Here is a 23,956-nt window from a genome sequence, read left to right on the forward strand (position 1 = left end):
AGAGAGCAGGGCCATCAAACCAATTACTGAGGATATAGATGTGTTTGTGCCCAAAAAGACAAGAGATAAGTGTCAATCCAAGAAATGGATCTGGCTCTGACTGTTATCAAAAGGTAAAGGAGGAAGAAGAACTTTTTTTTTTTCTTTAATGAGAAGGAAATACAGAACTAAGCTTTGGATATAAGTGTTTAGAGTACTGGTTGTAGAGGATCTTGAAGTGTGGAATGTTTGAGCACTGAAAGGTCTGTCATAGGTAGGAAGAATGGAGAGTGCTATGATAGGCAAACTATGGAGAGGATGGGAGATATAACAGAAACATCTGAATTACTAGAGAAATCTGAAGAGAGAATGTCATCCACCATTATATGTAGTGAACAACTCAAGAGAAAATTCACAAACCAATTACTGGCATTTCTCCAGGTGAGAGCGATAAGTCAGTAGTTTGATAGACTCTTTTAATATTTTTTTAAAGATGAATATGGCTTACCATAATGTGGGGGGATTAAATGTTAGATATAGAGACAAAGGACAAATGTTAATTCAGAAGCATTTCTACAGTACTATTGGGGATACTATCAGTACTATTTGATCCATCAGGACCAGAAACCTTTTTGGTGCCAATATTATTCGAGATTCTCATGATATCTTTCTGGTGGAAGGCCATAGGGACATGTTCCTGATATAGTTTCCTCAAATCTGTCTAATCATGGAATATTGCTCCCATATTTGGGGGCAGGTGCACCAAAATCTTCTCTAAAATTGCTCAGTTCTATCCAGAAGAGGGCAATCTGGATAATTAATGATTCCTCTCCCACAGATATTCAGTTTCTGCATTGTCTCTCTTCTACAGATAATTTAATGGGCAATGCTCTGCTGAATTGGCCACTAATTATACCTCTACTTTCCTCCAAAATCATGAGAACAAGAGTTACTGCTAACCAATACCCTTTTACAATCCATCTTGAAACTCACTAAACCAACTTCACTGTCTCCTCTTTCATTCCATCTACTTCTGTTTTGTGGAACAGCCTTGCTGAAAGAATATAATCTATAGCTGTTCAAACAAAATGTGAACAGATTCTTCTTATCTTCTTGTCCACACATGAAACTAATCTTCTATAGGTCTTGTGACCTTCCAATATTTAAAAAAAAAAAGAGAGAAAAAAAAAAAGAAGCGATTTACTTTGGTCATCTATGTGGGAGATGTAGGAGAAGAATGATGTCAAGAATATCAAGAAATGATCTTTGTCTTTAAAAGCATAGATGGACAGAACTTGTGCCCAGTGTATTTTGAAAGAGAGCAGAAGGCTCAACTGCCAGTCATACAAGAGGCGAGTTTTTCACATTTATCTAAGTTAGTCTTAGATTTGTCATAGTTGTTCTGCATTGTTATAGGCTTCGATACAACCTAAGAATGAAGGCAGTTTTTGTCTCAAGCCACTATGTGATATGCTATATTTTTTTTTCTTGAAATGCCTTGAACACTGGGCAGGAATTTTGAATGAAGTGGGGAATGAAAGTCTCCATTCCAATATGGATAATTTCTGTAACACAATCATGGCTAAAGAGAAGAAACAGTATTCTGACAATGGAAAGAAGAGTAAAAATCCTGAAGGTCTTCCCACCTGGCACTGTAGTAATGCAAAAAATAAGGTTGAGAATGGTTGAGGGAAATTTCACTAGAAGTGAAACCTGTGTGAGATTATGACTGCAGTTATCATGAAGAGAGGTAACCTCAGAAATATATCTGGAAGGAGAACAGAAATTAAGAAAAGATCTAAAAAGGGGGCTGGGTAAATGGAGAGGACTGTCTGGTATTATGGTTAATAGATGAACAATTTAATTCATTGCTTACAGCAAATACCTCACCTTCTCTTCCGAGCTTGATCAGTAAAATTGGAAAAATGAGCTAGATGGAATTGTGAACACAAGTCACCAAAAAGGATCGCATCAGCGTTTGGGTAGGTGGACTTTAGGAAACCAAGATGGCTTCAAGGATTAAAAAAAAAAAGTCAAAGAAGTGAGAGTAATTTTCAGAAGTAGTGGTGTAGTAAACACAGCAGACGAATGATTCCTAATGTGGCCAGGAAACCTTAGGCTAGAGAGAGAGTCAAAAAGAGGTGATTTGAGATGTGGCATTTTATTATTACCATCAGAATTCCATGGAATCGAGATTGATTCATGGGAAGTCTCACTCTCACATGCACAGCTCACCATGCCTTGACTTAAATGCATTCACTCACCACACTCTCAGGCAAATGCATTTCAATCACCCACCACTCTCCATGCAAAAATATCTATTCCTCATCTCAGTGAGACCACATAATAGCAATTTGGATGGTTAGACTGTTTATTGAAGCTATAATTTAGATTTCAGTCAAAAACAAGAAGTTAGATTTCTAGGTGGTAGTGCACATCATTTAATTGATGTTCATGCCACAAATGAGGTAGCTAGCTGTGAAAGATTTTTTGGGGTAAGTTTTTTTTTTTTTTTTTTGAGGTGGGGAAAATTGAAGAAGGTTCATTTTTCATTTTAACTTCAGTGCACCATATTTATTTGAATTTACTGTCATGGTGGAAGTGCTTCAGAGGTAGGGGAAAACAAAAAGGGCAGGGGACATTCAGTGAGATTAGACAGACTTGTAGGCATATCACTCAAACAGAGTATCCATTCTCCAGTACAAAATGCTATCTCAAAAACTTCCCACTTCCCACACATACCATAACTCAGTCTCCAGCAGTGTAGATGGCAGGATTATGTGAGAGCTGATCAGGAAGTCTCCTGACACATTGCCATCAGTTTTAATCCCATGTACTATCTGGTAGTCAACAAGCAGAACTGCTTTACTGCACCATCAAAATATGAGATAGCCACTAAATCTACAGTGTATGTTTGGCATATCCTTGAAAATTATCACTCACATGGCATATCTGAAAAGTGTGTAGAAAAGAGAAACAAGAAATCCTGTCAGGGGGACCAAACGTCATCAGCCACTCCAGTAAGTGGTCTAATTAACATTTCTTCTAACTAAGAAGATATCTTTTGATAGTGGATATTGAGAGTGTTCAAACCGCCTTTGATGGAAACAGACCATGTCGCAAGAAGGCAAAGTTTACTTGACTGGTAGAAGCTGGGAACAATTAAGTAATTAATTGGTTAGAAATAATTATTTTTTATTCAGAAAAGCATATTTTGGAACATTAAAGCCAAATTCAATTTATTAAGTTTCATGCATGAGGAATGACTCAGCACTGAGGAGGATATAGTAGAGATGTTTAATGAGCAATCCATTAAAGTATTCCATCTTTGTGATTGTAACATAATACAGAACTTGAGAGAAGTGGGAATGGAGGAGGAAACAATGGTGAGTGAGCAAGAGGTATATGAGGAATTGAGTAAACTTGATGTCAACAAGGCCATGGGACTTGATAGTGTATCACCATGTGTCTTGAGGGAATGTTCCAATGAGTTAACAACAGCTTTAACTTACATTTTTAACATCAGTCTTAGATTAGCTCACATTATATGTGGGACTATAAGGCAGGTGACAATGGGAAAACTCACAAGGCTGCTTGCAGCAGTATCATGGAATGAGGAATTGCATGGGAAGGAAATCAATGCTGCTTGGTCTCTACTCAGGAAGAATCTGGCAGAGGCAATGACTGAGTGTATTCCAAAGGTCAGGAGATTAAATCAAGTAGATGTAAATGGATAATTGAAGACGTCAAGTGTGCAATCCGGAATAAAAAGGCATTGTGGAGGCTGCACAAGATGAGATAACCAGTTACATGAAGAGTACAAAGAGCAAGCAAGGAAGGTGATTCGCTTGGTATGGGTAGCAAAAGTGCAGTATGAGCATCAGTTAGCAAATAAGGCTAAAAGAAATCCTCTAGAGTTTTTGGATATGTGGCCAGTAGAAGGAAGAATGATTATGTAAAGTTGATGTTGATATCAAAATTGGAGATGTTAATGGCAGTTCCTTGCTTTATGCAAGATGATGTTATACTTCTAAATAAATCCACTACAAGTCTGCAAGATTCCCTGACTAAATTGAATAACTGTTGTGATAGATATGGTATGAAGATATGATATGGTTCCAGCAATAACAAGACAAAGATAATGAAAATAGGCAGAAGCATTGAAAATATCAGCTGCATTGTGAATGGAGAACCTATAAAACAAGTAAAACATTTCAGCTACTTAGGCATGATTTTTAGTGAAGATGGTAAAATAAATATGGAAATAGACAACAGAATCAACAAAGCTGGCATGGTAGGAAGTTAAGTGAATAAATTTATATGGTATAAGAGAGAAATTAGTCAAAACACTAAATTAGCTGTATACAGGATAATGTTCAAACCAATTTTAACTTATGGATCTGAGAGCTGGGTCAGAAGTAAAACACTTGACCAAAAACTAGAGACTGCAGATATGAGAGTCCTGAGAAAGATTAGGGGCGTGAACAGATGACATGAATGGCAATATCATATTAAAAATGAAGATATTAGGAAAGAACTTGACATTGTCAGCATCCAGGAATGCGTTAGCAGAGCTAATCTCAGGTGGTATGGTCACTTAAACAGAATGTGAGAAGAAAGATTAGCAAAACAAGTGTTCTCTTCCAGGTTGGCAGGAAAAAGATCCAGAGGAAGACTAAGATATTGATGGATTGATACGGTAAAAAGTGCCTTAGAAGATAGAAATATAAGATCTGAAAATGTTGTAGCTTTGACAGGTACAACATTTGGTGATTTGCGGAAAATTGTAGGTAGGAAGTTAATAATGATGTAAATTTTTCATGTAGTACTATCATATCCTGTACACCCCTTGAGGGCAAATGTCAGGAATTCGATGATGTTGGTTAGCGATAATGGGAGAATGATAAACAATAGTAGAGGTGTTTAATGAGCAGTTTTAAAGTATTCCATCCTTGCGATTGTAACATAATGCAGAACTTGACAGCAGTAGGACTGGGAAAGAAACCAATGATGGTGAAAGAGCAGGAGGAACTGAGCAGTGGCGGCCCGTACATAAGTACTGTGACACTGCAGCACCCCCAAGGAAAAATGAAAAAAATTAAATTTTGTTTGTGTTTATAAATAATAACAATGCTTACAACATTATATAAATGCAGTACATGTTAAAGGTTACAGCTTATGTTTTGACACTGATTGAATAGTTAATAATTGGAATTGTTTGAGTAACACTTTAGATTACAAAACAAATGCACTGCGATCTAACACCGATATTCGTTTGCTCGTCATTTCACATTACATCATCAACTGTAACTGCTCAAACGATAGTGTATTTTTAGTAAGCTTATGCACCTTATTTCTGTGAGATATGAAACGTTTATTATTGGTCCGTGTGCCTGGTGAACTATTTTTTGTAAATCTTATTTTATTTTGTTAAAATAATATATAATTATTTATTTATTATAGATACAAGGCTGAATTATGATGAGTGTCACTGTTGAAAATATGAAAAGAATAATATTTTTTCAATTATCGTTACATGAAACAAATGCACTGTGATCTAACGCCGATATTCATTTGCTCTCGTTGCACGTTACGTCATTAGATACACTGCCGCTTGGGCAGTGTATCTTATGCCTGCGCTCGTTATTTCTGTGGGATATGAAACGTTTATTTATTGGCACGTGCATGTGGTGAACTATTTTTTGTAAATCTTATTTTATTTTGTTAAAATAACATATAATTATTTATTTATTATAGATACAAGGCTGAATTATGATGAGTGTCACTGTTGAAAATATGAAAAGAATTATATTTTTTCAATTATCGTTACACGAAACAAATGCACTGTGATCTAACGCCAATATTCGTTTGCACGTGTCATTGCTATTGATACAAAACTTTTATTATTGGTATTTGTTCGTGGTGAGGATGAAATATTTTTAATAAAGCAAGTTTTAATATGTAAATTTATTTATTAATAAATTCGTTACTGATTAGGAAAAAAAATTGTTTTTGTTTTTTTTTTTGTATATGCAGCACCCCCACTTCAAATTTTCACCAGCCACCACTGGAACTGAGTAAACTTGATGGCATATCACCATGCGTCTTGAGAAAATGGTGCTGGAAGTTAACAACAGCTTTAACTTACATTTTTAACATGAGTCTAAGATTAGCTCAGGTTCAAGGAGTTGAAAGATGGCAAAATTGTTCTGCTCTATAAAAGGGGTGATAAGACTAAGGCTTCAAATTATAGACCAATCTGCTTGTCCAAAGTGTTGGAAAAGCTAATGAGGATTAGGATTCAGAACTGAGTTGAGAGCAGTATAATTCTCTTTAATGGACAGCATGGATTTGATAAAGGAAGATCGTGTTTTAGCAATCTGCTTGCTTATTATAACAAGGTAATGAACACATTGGACTAGGGGGGGGGGGATGCATATACATTAGTATAGTTAGATTTCAAAGGCTTTTGATACATTGCCACATAACTAGTAGTTAAATTGGAACAGATGGGTTGGATAGTAGATTAGTGCATTGGATTGGAGATTGGTTGACTGACAGGTATTAGCAAGTTGTATATGTGGAATGATATCCCAGAAGAGGAAAATCACTAGTGGCATGCCCCAGGGGTCTGTTTTGGGGCCACTGTTGTTTAATTTGTATGTAAATGATATTGGAGAGGGCTTAAATGGTGATATAAAATGGTTTGCAGATGATGCAAAGTTTGTGGGAAAGTGATAAGAAGCAGAGCAGATGTTGTAGCTTTTCAAGAGGACCTAAATAGACTGTCTGAATGGGCTCGTGTGTGGGGATGTCATTTTAATGTTACAAAGTAAAAAGGTTTTAAAATTTGGAAAGCAAAGACAGGATGCAGAGTATAGGTTTAATGGGAATATTTTAGTGGATGTGGAGGATATGAAAGAACTTAAGATGATGTTGGATAGAGACTTGAAATTTTGTGGTTATTTTGCTAAAATTGTGAGAACACAGCAGATTATGGGAATGATGCACTGACATCTAGGAGTAAGGATGTTTAATTCTATTGTACAAGGGTTAGATCAGGCTGCATATGGATTACTGCGCACAGATTTGGGCCACCAGGTTTTCAAAATTGTTGGAAGTTTTTTCCCTTGGTTATACTATACATTAAAGATACCAAGAAATTATATACTTGGTTTAATCCTTTATCCAAGTGTAAGCAAACAAAGTTTGTGCCCGAAGTATTTTCAGGACTGGGACAACTCATATAAGGAAGCCTATTGAAGTTTTTTTGCTTGGTTATACTATACATTATACTATACTAAGGCAAGTGATGTGAAGTCTTAGCTTACTTATACAGGTTGCACAGTCCTGAAAATATTTCAGGCACAAACTTTGTTTGCTTACACTTGGATAAAGGATTAAACCAAGTATAGAATTTCTTGGTATCTTTCATGTATAGTACAATCAAGTGAAAAAACTTCCAACAACTTTCTCTAATCCAGGGTAATTTAATAATAAGGTGTGACACCTTTTGGCAACTCATATATGAAACTATGAGTTCTGCATTACTTCAACCTTAGTATCACCTCTGAGTCTGGCTCCCACTGAAGAGACCGCAATAAAGATTGAAACCAGTCTGGGTAATGACCCTTCCCATAATACATAACATTATACATGTCCACAAGGAGATATGCTTTGCATTATGGGATACTAAGGCAAGTGATGTGAAGTCTTAGCTTCCTTATACGAGTTGCCCCAGTCCTGAAAATATTTCAGGGGCAAACTTTGTTTAATAAAGGATTGAACTTGGATAAAGTATTAAACCAAGTATATAATTTCTTGGTATCTTTAATGTACAGGTTTTCGAAAGTATGATGAGATGTTGGAGAGGATTCAGAGACAATTGACTAAGTTGGTTTCTGGTGTCTGGAATGCGGAATATAAGGGTGGACTGAGATAATGCAAATTACAAAACCAAGTAGACAGAAGGAAGAGGGGACACATGATCGAAACATGTGTCCTCTCTTCTTTACCCCTTACCAACTTATAAGGGGTAAAAATGTACTCCTTATCACCTTACTCACACCTACCTTATACAGCTTTCAGGGATGGCCTCTCATTCTCTCCCTATCTCCAGATTAACATGGATGAAATTTTTCATAGAATATCTGGAGAATGAGAGGCCATCCCTGGAAGCTGTATAAGGTAGGAGTAAGGAAATAAGGAGTCAATTTTTTGCATGGAGAGTGATGGGTGATTTGAATGCATTGCCTAATAGTGTGGTGAATGCAGTGACAGTGAATGCATTTAAGTTGAGATATGATGAACTGCGTATGTGAGATTGGACCTACCACAATGGGTCTTTTGGCTCCATAGAGGTCTGTTGTTGATAATATAACACTAGCTACAGGATCCTTTGGGATAACACCTAACTATTATATAACAGTATTTATAAATATGAACATTTATTCAGAGAAAATGCTAAGTCTTACTACATTGGCTTAACCTAAATTATGATGACTACCTTTCTATTCCAAAAGTTGGAAAACCTCCTTAACTATATGAAATATGTTTGTTTGTTTTAATAATTCTCAATAATGTTTATCCTAGTAATTCATATATCAAATAAGATTTCACTGTAATGTACACATATCACTGTTTAGTTGTATCAAAATTTTTCTATTATTTTTCTTCAAGCCACACTGAACATAGTTTAAGAGGCATATCTGAAATGATTTAATTAATAAAATTATTTACTGTGGTAGTTATGTGTCAAATAACCATGGAAGTTCCTCAAATGTCTTTATGGAACTTTGCTCTTACAGTCAAATGCAATAAGTTTCCTTTAAGGCATGACAAGATTCCATTTTAATAAATGACCCATCTCTCACCAACTCGCTCCCCCCACTTTCACATAGATACTTGGTCTCTGCAATCTGTATATTCTATAAATATTTCCATGGGAAATGTTCATCTGAAACAGCATCAATAATTCCCCCAATCTGTACTAAGCCCATTGGAACACATAACAGCTGCCACCCAACATCCTTTTACAGTACACCTTGAAACCACAGAACAAGTTTCTTTTCCTCCTCATTCATCCCTGGTCTGTGGAACAGTCTTCCCCTTGACGTATTTCCCAAGGAATGCAATATACAGGCATTTAAATCAAATGTAAACAAGTTTCTCCTTTCCCAACCCACCACCCATATACGGTACTAACGTACTATAGGTTGACCAGCCAACCTCTCGTATATGGGCCCAACATAAAAAAAAAAAATGGATGAATAGCTTGTAGCAAGATATGGATTTTTCTCAGGTGTTAAATAGCTATTCTTTTTGATTTCTTAAAAAGAGTATTGGAGAAAAGAACTGTATCATTGAGATGGATTATATTCGAATTAAATTAGACACATCTGGATGCATGCTTGTGTGTGTTTGTGAGTAAGTGAGTGTTAATATGATGAATTATTGAAACAAGATGTTAGGGTGTGAATATGGGAGGTTGATTGAAAAATAAAGGTTTTGATAATGTTGTTTGGGATGAAGTACACTAAGGCAATGAAACCAGTATACACTGTGTATTCATTGCATGTGAAAATGAAAATCCCTGTCACTTCCATATGAGACAGACTAATTTGCCTTCAACTTGAAAAGTCCTCACATTCCAGATGGGATTCACACCAAAGAGCAAATGTTGAAACATGTTCATGGCTTCACTAAAGAAACAGTGATTGCAGACATAGCCTGAGCCAAGAGGTGAAATATGAGAGAACAAAAGTGATCAGAAAGGTGAGAAATTAGAATGAGATAACTCAACATGCAACAGGATAGGACAAACTTGATGTGAGTAGAGATAAAAACACAGAAAAATGGGAAGGATGTACCTATTTCAGGTCACCACTGATGCAAATAGGATGGTCATAAAAGGATCAAAAGGACCTGTAAGTACTTTTATCTAATAACAGAAGCATCAGGAATAAGCAGGAAGAGTGGTCAGTGCAGTATGCCCAAAAATTATAGGCATTAGTGAGACTTGAATTTGAGAGGACATAGTAATGACATGGACAACAACTAAAAAAACAGGAAGGCAGGTTGTGTGCGACCCAAAGAGCCTTGGAGAGAAAAATGCTCCATATAAAAAGGGATAGAATAAGAAAAACTAGAATTAGAGAGAGAGAGATGACTGGAGTAGAAGATATTGTTAGGTGTTTGTAAAGCACGTAAACAGAAATAGGTTGGCCATGTGAGTAGACTGCTAGGTGAAAAGTGAACAAAATTAAGCACTAAATGGATAACAAGAGTAGGAAAAAGAAGAAAAAATCATAAAAAAACAAAATATCTACACATGGAAGGATGATCTACAAAGATCTGAAATGAGAGGGGATGGACATTAGCTAAAAACAGACAGAACTGGGAAGTTAAGGGTGAGGCCCCTATATCCAGCAGTGGCTGAAAAGAGGCTAAAGAAGAAGTAATGATTGTAGAATGATATTACTCATAATAGCAAAGTAAGTTCAGCCAACAAGAGAAGAAGTTTGGAGGGTTAAGAACTCCCCAAAATACCGAAATTTATATTTATACTAGGATATCCAAATAACTAAAACCCAACTGCATTTGGAGTCACTTTTAAGTTTGTGAGGGGGGGGGGGATCACAGAGCACCCAAAAAGAAACCAACCACACAGCCAGTCAGAGACTGGCTATATTAATTTTTGGTGGGTAAAAATGAATAGAAGTTGAACCATATATTATTATTATTACTATTACTACGGGCAACTCCAGGGATTCATTAGACTCATCAAGGGAGGCCCCAAATCATATTCATCACAACTATTCGACATTCATACAGTATCTATCATACCTCGCCTTAAATTCATTCACTGTCACAGCATCCACCACGGACTCAGGTAGCGCATTCCACTCATTCACTACTCTAAAAGTAAAGAACCCAGCTCTAACACCTTTACTAACCACACTTTTGCCCAGTTTCCATGGTTGTCCCCTAGTCCTCCCACAACCAGCCCTGTTCTCAAAAATATTTTCTGAATTAATTTTATAGAAACCCTTCAGTAATTTGAATGTCTCAATCATATCTCCCCTCCTCCGCCTATCAACCAATTTTTGCAACCCGCAATATACTAACTAATCACTACTGTGGTCAACTGATACATGAATTTCACCAATGGCAAATAGGATGGCTTGTGCAAATTCACTCAACTTATTTTCTCTTACTCATTCATTCACCTTTTTTAATTCATTTTTAATTTTAATACATATTTATACACAGACCACACAGCAATATTGACAAGTTCAACATTGCAAAATAAGATAATCATTATACTTAAATTTTGACCAGCCTATTCTCCAGCCATAACAACTATCTAATTAGATCTTAATGTTACACAAATTCACTGATTCTATAACCAACTGACGAAGACTGTTTTACATATTTTCTACACCTAAACAGTAAAATAGAACTCTGTATATTTGTTCTAACTCTCTTCTTCATTAACTTTTTATTATGTCCTCTAAACAGTGCTTGGTTCAACCAAATACACCCATGGTATCTATCTTATAGATGCTCTGAATTAATGTATAAATTTCAATTAAATCTCTCTCCATCTGGGGGTTTTGGAAATGGTGGGGTTCTCCCACATTGCTCTACCTCACCATTTCCAGAACTCCTTTCTTTCAATCATACTACCTTTCCAACCAGCAGACGAATGTATATCACCACATGCCGAGATGCCGCTGAATAATAAGACAGCCAACAACATCCTAAAAAGGTATGTCTGAATTTTCCCTCTTATATTCTTCATATATCTATCTATATAAAACTTCAGTGATGCCCTAAAACCGAGTAAAAAGCCAACGACATTATAAAAAGGGACACTCCTAAACAAAAATAGGCAAAAAAGCCATAAAATTAATAGTGATTAGTAATGTCACATGTTGTTTCTTAAAAACATTTTTTTTAGAAAGTTATTTTTTATTAAATAAAAATCTTTCATGTTGTCCAGTCTGTCTGCAGCTACTCACTACAGGCAAGCATATTTTTCAAGCCCTGACCATAACCCTGCATGTGACAATGATCACATGTAGTCAAATTGTTCTGCGTAAACTTGCATTTTTTCAGTCACTTGCTTCTATTTTTTATCCTGCATTTTCTCTCCAACAGCAAAGTAAATAAAAATTATAAAATCTAACCCTAATATACCACTTAGCAAACTATTTTCCAGTTAAACTGACTCTAGGCTAATTCTTCCTTATGTGTAATTCAGCAGAGTTGAACAATTTCTGCAATGCAATACAATAATACATAAACAATCGAAATTCAGAAGTTCAGAGAACTTTCTAATTCTTGCTTCTACACATGCTTGATGTATATGCTTAGGGATGTAGAGGAAGATGCAAATGAAACATATAGGATAAAATACTTCAATATTCCACATTATTACTTTATGACATTCCACATTATAACACTTATAACAATTAAATATTCTACATTATAACAATTTTCCACATACTTAAATCTTCCATAATGAGTAGATGTGGAAGATTTTAATGATGAGAACACATGATTGGAAGCAAAGGGCTAAGGAGGGATAGTCTAAAGTCACATGAGGAACAGCTTATAGGACTTTAACCTTAGGGCTTAACAGCTAATCTCAGGTGGTATAATCATTTAAACAGAATGGGAAAGGAAATGTTAGCAAAATAAATGTTTGTTTGTTTGTTTTTTTCTGCCAGAACAGCAGGAAGAGCAAGACCAAGATTGAGATAAATTAATACAGTAACAAGTGTTTTAGAAGACCAAAATGCAGCATCTGGATATTGGAGTCCTGACAGATAACATTCATTATGAAGAATTTATAGAGACAAAAACAAATGTGTTGGAGTAATTACTTTACTTATAATTATGGAAGTAAAGTAATTATTCCAACATATGTTTTTGTCTTCACAATAAATGCTGATGACCGTGTAAAAGAAAGAACTGAGATAACAGATTGATTTAAAGGGAAAATTGTCAATAGGGTGTAACGATATAACCTTTCATGTAAATACTAGCATAATATCCTGTACACCTGAAGGCACATATCAGGAATTTGTGAAGATGAAATTAGACATGCAACCTCTCTTTGGAATACAACCATCATAACGGTGATGGTGGTAATATACAAATCATATTATGAAATAATACCATCAAGTTTTTACATCAAGTATAATAATTTAATTCAATTATTAATATGTGAGCATATTTTAATACCCATTTTCCATAATAACATTTTTCTCTATCTAAATTATACTGCAACTAATGCAAAATTGTAAATTTTATTTCTTGCTGCACGAAATATCGTAATGAGAGGAAAATAGTGCCAGTGGTTTTGAGGCAGTAAATGTGAGATAGAGGTGAATGGAATGAAATAGTTTGTTGGATGTTGTTATAGACCAGGAAATGTGGATGGTAGTGACTATGAAATGTATAATTAAATTAGCCAAGCAAATAAGAAAAGAGTGATCATTATGGGCAATTTTAATTATGGCAATATAGACTGGAATGATGAGATAGCAACTGGAAGTAAAGAAAAGGAGTTTCTTGAGTTTTTGAGGGATAACTCCCTCAGACAGTATGTAAAAGAGGGTACATGAGGATTGAGGGTATTGGTTTTGGTCATCTCATCAGAGGATGTAAATATAAATGAAGTGTCAAATCACCAACCAATTGGTGAGAGTGACCATGAGGTGATTACCTGGGTGGTTGCCAGCAGTGTGAGGACCTCTGTAAGAAAGGAGTATATGTGGAGCTACAAGGGGGGAGGGGAGGGATTATGAAGATCTCAGGAGACAGCTTGCAGGTGTAGCATGGAATGACAAGTTAGCTGGAAAAGAGATCAATGCAGCTTGGGGAATTTTCAAAAACTATCTAGTAGATGCAATGTCTAAATGTATTCCAAGGGTGAGAAGGTTAAAAAGGTAGGTGTGAAATGGATGAATAAAGAGATTAAGCATGCGATACAGAGAAAAAGGGCATTATGGAGGCAGCATAAGAGAAGTGGAAATAACCAATTCCATGAGACCAAGACCAAACAAAGACCAAGCAAGGCGAGTGACTTGGTTGGTGAGGATATCTAAAGAGAGGTATGAACAGCAGTTAGCTAATGAAACCTAAGGAGTTCTTTTGATATGTAGCCAGCAAAAGAAAGAATGATTATGGAAGGATAACATTGATTGGAAGAAAATGGTATAAAGACAGCTGTTGCAGATGGTGTGGTGGAGATACTTAATGAGCAGTTCATAAAGATCTTACAATCATGTGAATGTGACTTCATGGAGAGATTGAGAGCAGTTGATGATGGGGAAGAGAGACTGACTGCAAGTGAGCAACAGGTGTATGGGGAGTTGAGCAAACTAGATGTAAATAAGGCTGTGGGACTTGATAATATATCACCACTTATTCGGAAGGAATGTTCCAGGGAGTTGACACCAGCCTTGACATATTTTTTTAATACGAGTCTTGTACTGGGTCAAGTTCCTAAGGAGTGGAAGGAGGGCAGGATTGTGCCACTTCATAAATTAGGTAATAGAACTCAAGCATCAAACTATAGGCCTATCTGTGTGTCAGGTGTTGTAGTTAAGTTGTTGGAGAAGGTTGTGAGAACTAGGATCCAGAATTGGGTTGACAACAATGGTATTATCTTTGATAGATAGCATGGATTTGCTAAAGGGAGGTCATGTTTTAGTAATCTACTTACTTATTATTAATTACATGGGGAAGCAGTCACCTTATGATTGCTTCCATGGACAGAGGAGAAGGATATACAGTAAAATACTTAGATTTGCAAAGGCTTTTGATAGATTATTGCATGATAAGTTGATAGTCAAACTGGAGTGGATGGGGTTGGATATTAGATTGGTGCATTGGACTAGAGACTGGCTATCTGATAAGTATCAACAAGTTGTGTATGGGAGAGTGATATCCAGGAAAAGGAAAGTTACTAGTGTTGTGCCTCAGGGGTCTGTTTTAGGGCCATTGTTATTTAACTTGTATATTAATGATATTGGTGAAGGTTTGGATGGAGATATTCAGTTGTTTGCAGATGTTGCAAAGTTCGGACAAACCATGAAGAGTAGAGAAGATGTTGTGGTTTTACAAGACTTGAATAAATAGAGTGATTGGGTATGGGAATGGGGATGCAAGTTCAATGTTATTATTATTATTATTAGAACGGGCAACTCCAAGGAGTCCTCAAACTCATCGAGGGAGGCCCTAACATCATGTTGAGAACAACTATTCAACATTCACGCAGTATCTATCATACTTCGCCTTGAACTCATTTACAGTCATGGCACCCAGAACAGACTCTGGCAGCTTATTCCACTCATTCACCACTCTCCAAGTAAAAAACCTAGCTCTAACACCCTTGCTAACCACACTCTTGTCCAGCTTCCATGGATGGCCTCTAGTCCTCCCACCACCAGTCCTATTCTCAAAAATATCTTCTGAATTAATCTTATAGTAACCTTTCAGTAATTTGAATGTCTCAATCATATCGCCCCCTTTTCTACCTATCAGCCAACTTCTGCAACCCACAAATCTTCAATCTGTTCTCATAAGGTTCATTCCACAGACCTACCACCATCTTGGTCACTCATCTCTGGATCCTCTCCACCTCCTCCCCATCAAGAAGAAACCCTGGCACCCAAATCTGGGCACAGTAGTCCAGATGGGGGTCTTATCAAGGCTCGATACAGAGGAACGACAACTTTTTTGTCTCTGCATGTTAAAGTATTTTTCAGAAACCAAGTGATTTGATGAGCTGATTTAGCCAATTTTGCAGTGTGCCTCCTAAACTTCAATTCCCTATCCACCAACACTCCCAAATCCCTGGCCTCGTCATTCTCCTGGAGTACAGTTCCACCAATGTGGTATACTGCTGCTAATATTTTCACCCCAAATTGCATAACCTTACATTTTGCCACATTAAATTGACATCCATTCTCCTGAGCCCAGCCCTCCAAACTATCCACATCATCCTGCAAAATTTTGACATCCTGTGCGTTCACTATTGCTCTACCCAACTTTGCATCATCAGCAAACAAATCAAGTTCCTCTCAGATCCTTTCCTATATCGTTAATGAACAAATTAAACGGTAGTGGTCCAAGAACAGAACCCTTCGGCACACCACTAGTCACAGGCCGTCTTTTGGACTACTCCTGAATAAACCACTCTCTGATATCTCTCCATCAACCACCCTCCTATCCATCTCGCCAACCCTATATCCATCCCCATATGCTGCAGTTTACTAATTAGAATTTCATGTGGTATCCTGTCAAAGGCCTTAGCAAGGTCCAGTAGGATCACTGTAAACCCATTACCCTTATCCAGTTCAGCCATCACTGCGTTATAAAACGTGAGCAAGTTACTGAGGCATGATCTACCCTTCACAGTACAGTACCCCCAACAGTATCCCATTTTCATCTATCCATTCCTATATTCTCCTCGTGACTATTTTCTCCAAGACCTAGACAACGATTCCTGATATGCTAATCGGTCGGTAATTTACAACATCAATCTTGGAACCCCCTTTATGCAGTGGAACTATTTTCCCCTCTTTCAACCCCATCAGGACTAACCCAGACTCAAGACTCAAATTAAACAAAATGGTCAAGGGCACTGACAATTCTTTAGCCCTTCACGTACAACATGAGCTGGTATACCATCCAATCCCACAAATGTATTCACATTGAGGTTTTGTAATAGACTATTCACCTCCACTTCATTCACCACAATTCCTATATAAGCTGTTGGTTCCTTCATTCCTGCAATGTCACCACATGGATGATATACTCTCAAAGTTCTCACTCAGTAATTCCACTATATCAACTGATTAGGTTATCTCCCTAACATCGGCATTCTTTAAAATCATTTTGCCATATACATTTTTTCTTTTACTTGCAACATATCAAAAAAACTGTTTGGGATTCTCTTTAGCCTGCATGGCTAATTTTCTTTCATATTCTGCTTTTGCTTTTCTTCTCTACTATTTACTACTATTTACTATTCGGACATTCCTTAACTGCCTCCCATACATTATCGACATCCAGCCCTTGCAGTTTTACATGGCATGGCACTGAACCAAGCAAACTCCTAAGCTTGTCATATTTACCAGCCTGGTAATTCCACATGTATCCTGTCTTAATTGAAAATCAACACATTTAGCCACCTGCCAAGTCAAGACTCTATGATCTCACTCAATCTCACCAATTGGTGGCAACGTGGTCATATTTGTTACAGCCAAATTCTTAGATGCAATTACTAGGTCTATCACTCTCTGACTCCTAGTATTTTCCATTACATGCTGTTGCAGATAGTTATCCCTTAATAACTGCATAAAATCCAACAATTCCTTCCTCCCATGTGTCCTCTCCTCCTTCCAACGAATGTTACCATAGTTGAAATCCCCCATAACAATTACCCTCCTTGCTTTCATTTGCTTATGCATACTATCCCCATTATCTATTCCATCACCTGGTCTAATAGAAGCACCCAATTGTATATTTTGTTCTGCTAGCCTCAATCTCACACCAAATAGCCTCAAATGTGCTCTTTTCTCTATCCAGCAGTTCAACTTCTATTCTCCTTGGCTGCAGTTTATCAGCTATCATCAATAACACTCCTCCCCCCATTTTATTCTCCCTGTCCCTCCTGAACACACTATACCCCTCACATTCAATCCCACTAGCTATATCATCTTCTGTCAACCATGTTTCACTAATGCCAATAACCTGTGGCCAGGAAGAGCCAACCAAGGCCAAAAATTCTTCCTTCTTGTTTCTACTACTCCTGGCATTAGTATACATGAAATGCAGAAGCCCGTTAGTCCCACCCTTATTTTGATGCCTTATACTAACTATCCCATTCTGATTTGTTGTCCTTCGTACTTGCTCAGGCAAATTATGCACATTCATACACTCAACTGCCTCCCTAAAGTCTGCATATCTACTCCCCCCCCCCCCATAATAACTCTAGTTTCCATGATTCTGCTCATCCACTACCATTTCATTCAACATATCACTCTCGCGACCTGAAACACACTTTAAATCCTCACTTTCTGCACACATTCACTCCACTATCATTATCTAACCAAACTCCAACTGCTCTCTGCAAAGCATACATCTCGCAGACATTGCACTGAATAAACTCCCTTATGTTAAAATTTTTGAACAAAGATGGTGATTTGGTCGCCATTGTTTTCCTTCTTATTGGTGCCATGTGTACGCTATCTGTCTTGTCTATCAAAATACTAATTGAAAATAATGCAGAAAACACACAAAAATCACAGAAACATGCTAAGATACAAAAAGTAAACAATACAATGTAAGATTCAAGCAATATATTATTATTATGAATGATAAGCTAATTATTATTCAAAATAACACTTATCTTTTCAGGAGCTCTCTACAAACACTAGACACCATGTAGCCCTCTAGCAGCTATCTCCCTTAGCCCAGCAAAATGTAAGGTTTTAAAATTTGGAAAACAAAGGTGGGATGCAGAATTTATGCTTGGTGAGGATATATTGTCGGAAGTGGAGGAGATAAGAGAGATATCTAGGGGTGATAGTGGATAAGTATCTGAAATTTAGGGGACATATAGCCAAAATTGTGAAGACAACACAAAGGCTTCTGGGAATGATGCAGAGGACACTGACTTGTAGAAGTAGATAGGTTCTTGTTCCATTGTATGAAGGCTTTGATTAGACCTCACATGGATTATTGTGCCCAGATTTGGTCATCTGGTTTTCAGAAGGATGAAGAGATGTTGGAAGGGGTCCAGAGGCAACTGTCTAAGGTAATTTCTAACCTCTGGAATGTCAAGTATGAGGAAAGATTGAGAAGATGCAACTTGCAGAGTCTGGTGGACAGGAAGAAGAGAGGAAATATGATAGAGACCTACAAGTTATTAATACAAATCTACAGAAAATAGTGGGAGATCAGGGGAGAACCAGAGGTCATCCCTGGAAACTGTATAAAGAGGGTGTGAGTAGGGGAGTGAGAAAAAGGATTTTTTTCATGCAGAGTTGTGAATGATTGGAATGTCTTGCCTGAGAGTGTGGTGTATGCAGAGAATTTGAGTGTGTTAAAAGCACGGTATGATGAGCTGTGTTATGATAAAAGGACCTCCTAGATGAGTCCTTGACTCCATGGGGTCTTGGGTAATAATTAGAATACTCAGGGGCAGCTTGTCTATAGGGGCCAGGCCCCACCTATATTTGTATAAGTAGCCCAATAATTGTAGTTTTAAAAAATATGTTTCTTGTAATTATTATTTTTTGATCTATTTCCAACACGTTTTATTGATTAATAAAAAAAAAAATACTGTAGTATTTTGTGGCAATATTGTATAATGAGACTTAGTACGGTCTTTGGGGCCAGCCACTGTTGGCCCTATTTTATAGGTGTAGAACACAGGGCATGTATGAGCACGTACATTAGCGATCGTATTTGTTTACCAGGTACAACGCTTATCTTGGGGCCAGTTTAGTCTGGCCCAGTCACTGTGTTGCACGTACGTACATAGCGAGCGATTCTTTGATTGTGAACCACGTGCACTAGCAATCGTGTTTGTTTACCGGCACAACGCTTATTTTGGGGCCCGTTTAGTCTGGCCCAATCACTGCATTTGTACGTAAATAGCGTGCAATTCTTTCATTGTCTTATTATTTATTCTTTCATTGTCTTATTATTTATTCTCGTTGTTGATCTGTTTTATTGTGTAATAAAAAAATTACTATAGAGTTTTGTGGCAATATTGTATAATGCGACTTAGTACGGTCTCTGGGGCCAGCCACGGCTGGCCCTATTTTATACGTGTAGAACACAGGGCATATATGAGGTATGTGCAGTAGCGATCATGTTTGTTTACCAGGCACAACACTTATCTTGGGGCCCGTTTAGTCTGGCCCAATCACTGCATTTGTAGCACGCGATTCTTTCATTGTCTTATTATTTATTCTCGTTGTTGTATTGTTTTTAGTGTATTTAATTATTGTTGTCGTTTTTTGTTATAATTTATTTTAAAGTTTAAATTTTTATTATGTCCATAAACAATATATTTTAACTATGAACAAAATAAATAGTTTATTGGAAAAACGTTTCTCATTTTTCCAATTTTAAAAAAATTAATAGCTCAGTGCATCAGTGGAGTCTGACTAAACATTATTGTAATAGAAATAATAACTATAAATCAATAAGAGAACCACTATATAAATATAAAAAAAAAATTAAGTTGTTTTTGGCCCCTGGCCCCACCCGTTTCTATTGTCACCAGCTGCTACTGATAATAATAAATCATAAAGTATTAAATGTCATATATTTTATTTTTATCAGTTATATAATTATTATGGCGAAATGGCTACAGTTTCAATTATTTATTAAACCATCTTTTTGATGTAACAGGACGGTTGAAAATTACTATGAGAATATTATTCTACCTACCTTTTGTACATCTCCCATAGGAGACATTGTGCACAATCCATATCTTAAAGTGGACAGCAGGCCATCATTTTGGAACTTCAAGTCTGATCCTTCTAATGAAATGATACCACTACCTCTGAAGGAATAATCCAGAGATTTTGCAGTTCTAAGAACATAAGATGTAAGAACCTTTTTCAGATAGAGAAGACATTCAGATCCTCTTCGGCAAGATTTCTTTTGAACACTCTTAAGTGATGCTGCCAAACCCCACACTGCTTTAACTGTGGCTGACACATCTGCTTTATTATAAGAGATGCTAGATATAGTTTTTTGAAAGTTTTCTGAGTTCTGCTTCTTTGGTTTCCTTAGTGGCACTCCTGAAATTTGTGATAATTCATGTGAAACAGTGCTATTTAAAGAGTGGAGGAACTCTACCAACAAAGGGTGGTAAAGAACAGTGTCCTCTCTAAGAAGCTGATGGAAATATGAGTGGAATTCAGGAATACTTGTGGAAATGGGAGATATTAAAAGAACTTTTGTTAGCTGAAGAAGATGAGATTTTGGCAAGGTTTCTTTAATCTCACTACATATTTCTGTGGGTGTAACAATTATCCATGGCAGTTTTGGGGAGGATCCACTACCAACAGATCGCAGTAACTGTATTGCATGTTCAGATTCTAATAGAAATACAAGTGCTCTAATGGCTGACTGAAATTAGAAGGAAATTATTTTGTAATATTAATGAACAGACAAATTTATTGAAAACAGGAAATAAAAAAAAATGGAATTTACAAAATTTCAATTTTTTTAAAAAATCCTTTTGTTTTCTTTAAACATACAATGTTAAACAGAGAAAATATTAATTCACCTGATTTTAATTAACAATGAAAATTCTATTTTTCATGACAATCCTTTCCATTCATTTTATTAATTACCTCACATTATTACCATCATATTAATTCACCTGATTTTAATTACCAGTGAAAATTCTATTTTTTTTTTATGACAATCCTTTCCACAAAATGTTTGAGAAAGAACTTATAATATATGAATACTATGGGTGGGCTATGGATTAAGTAATCAGGAAATTGTTTTAGGACCAAATATGGTATGTTTTTGAAATCCACTTCACACATCCAATAAATAAGGTAGTAGATCTCACAGCTGACAATGAAAATCATACTACTTAAAAGTTAATGTACTGTACTGTTTTAAATTACTGTTGAGCCATAATTTATATCCCTAGTCATAAGAATAATATAAAGAGTTTGATGCCAGAAGTGTTGTGAAATAGCAAGAAAGAAAAGCAAAAGATGAATAGTCTGAACTTGCACATGATTATTGTTTTAGAATATTGTTTGTAAGAAACTTGGCAATACTGAAATATAAGAGAAAAAAGAAAGAAAGTAAGACTCTCTATTTCAACACTGCTTGACAAAATTAACAAAACACTTAGAAAATGTGGTGTAACTTGTGCAATTTGCAGTGAAGTAGGCCAAAATTCGATAAAAATTCGATGTACAATAGAATAATAATGAAATGAGAAGACAGCATGAAATGTTGGGCAAATATAAGTGACATTACATAGGAATGAAGAGTAATTACCAAAATGATAACATTACAGAATCTGACACAATATGCTTGAAAATATTCGAGCATTTCCATTATCATGGATATGATTATGAGGAGAAAATGATTTTGTATTTGTCTGGTTTGGGCTTATCAAGCATGTGCAGAGATATGTGCATAAATAAGACACTAGATAAGAACAGACATCTGCAAGTTGTCCAACAACTAGGTCGCACAAACTACAGAAAAGAGTATGCAGGTAACTTATTATGTCTGTACATGAATGCTAGGAGTATCAGTGAGTAACTGCCCTGCTTATTGGAAGCCTGAAGGCTTGAAAAACGTTCCATGTTTAACATCTAGAGTAGGGTTTCTGCACTATGAAAAATAAATAAAATAAAAAAGTGTGTAATGTGTGTGAGCAGAGCAGGGATTAAGAGAAAGGAATGCATTAATATTCTTTTTTTGAGCAGCTGGAAGTTAAAGTCTTTGTGAGGAAAAATTGGTTTAATATGTTTGGAGTTGATGTTGATCAGTGATTGCTTGTGCTCTTAAATGTTTAGAGGAAAGCAAATAAATAGTTGTGGCCAGTTCCATAGAGCAAAAAGCATAATGCAGAAACATGAAAAAGTAACTGGAGAGAGAGAGAGAGAGACGCTGTGAGAGTGTGGTCACATACTAAGCAGATTATCCTCTTCTGTATACAATAAAGAATTAGGGAGGTTTGGGGTATACCATCCCAAATGTGAGAACAACATCCTAAGGTTCACCAGATTTAGGATGTATAAAGTGTTAGGAGCTGGAGTGGAAGGAGAAATTATTATTATCAACAGACCTCCACGGAGTCAAGAGACTTATTGTGGGAGGTCCCATTCTCTCTCACACACACACACACACACACATTGTACCTTGACTTAAACTTAAATGCATCACTTTCTCTGCAAGCACCACACTCTCAGACAATACATTCCAATCACCCATCACTCTCCATGCAAAAAAATTGATTCCTTGTCCCACTGCTCACACCTGCCTCATGCAGCTTCGAGGGATAGGTTCTCATTCTCCCCATTTCCATATATTCTATTAAAACATATCATTCACATTAATCTAGTAATTACTCCTTACCTACTTATGTTTTGATCATGTTCCCCCTCCCCTTTCTATCCACCAGGTTTTGTAATTTGCATTTTTCAATCTGTCGTCATATTTTACATTTCAAAGACCACAAACCAACTTAGTCAATTTCTCTGAACATGCTCCAACACTCATCATCCTTTTAAAAACCAAGCGACCAAATCTGTGCAGAGTAATTCATATGCAGCCTGCTCAGTCTTGTATAATGGAATCATGACATCTTTACTTCTACATGTTAGTGTTCTTCACATTATTCTCATATTCCACTGTATTGTCCTCACAATTTTAGTAAAATGTCCATGAAATTTCAAGTCTCTATCCACCATCACCCAATATCTTTCGTCTCCTTCACCTCTAAAATATCCCCAACAATCCTACACTCTACATCCCATCTTTGCTTCCCAAATTTTAAAACCTTACACTTTGCAACATTAAACTGATATCCCCAAATACTCATTCATTCAGACAGTCCATTTAGGTCCTCTTGCAAAGCTACATCTGCTCTACTCATAAGTCTGACAAGTTTACAAACAGCTACATCTGCAAACATCAGTAAATCACCATTTTAGCCATTTTCAATGGCATTTACATGAAATTAAATAGCAATGGCCCTGGGGAACACCACTAGCGACTTTCCTCTTCTGGAATATCACTTTCCCATACGCACTCTGTTGATACCTATCAGACAGCCAATCTCCAATCCAATGCACTAATCTACCATCCAATCCCATCTGTTCCATGAATTAAGATGCCAAGAAATTACATTCTTGGTTTAATTCTTTATCTAAGTGTGAGAAAAAAAAATTTGCAC

General features: G+C 36.5%; 1 protein-coding gene across 3 annotated transcripts in view; it reads right to left on the reverse strand.

Moving 5' to 3' along the window:
- LOC150106615 (metabotropic glutamate receptor-like) overlaps positions 1-23,956 on the reverse strand; it is a 280,429-nt gene that overhangs the window by 4,283 nt on the left and 252,190 nt on the right. For all 3 annotated transcript variants that reach the window (XM_090392577.1, XM_090392576.1, XM_090392578.1), the window contains one exon: positions 20,464-21,150. In XM_090392577.1, coding sequence (XP_090248703.1) covers positions 20,464-21,150 — 687 coding nt within the window. The remainder of the gene's footprint in view (positions 1-20,463; positions 21,151-23,956) is intronic.

This window comes from Typopeltis vanoorti, chromosome 5, assembly GCF_054136105.1.
Source record: "Typopeltis vanoorti isolate ZY-2024b chromosome 5, IOZ_Tvanoo_1.0, whole genome shotgun sequence".
NCBI lineage: Eukaryota > Metazoa > Arthropoda > Arachnida > Uropygi > Thelyphonidae > Typopeltis > Typopeltis vanoorti.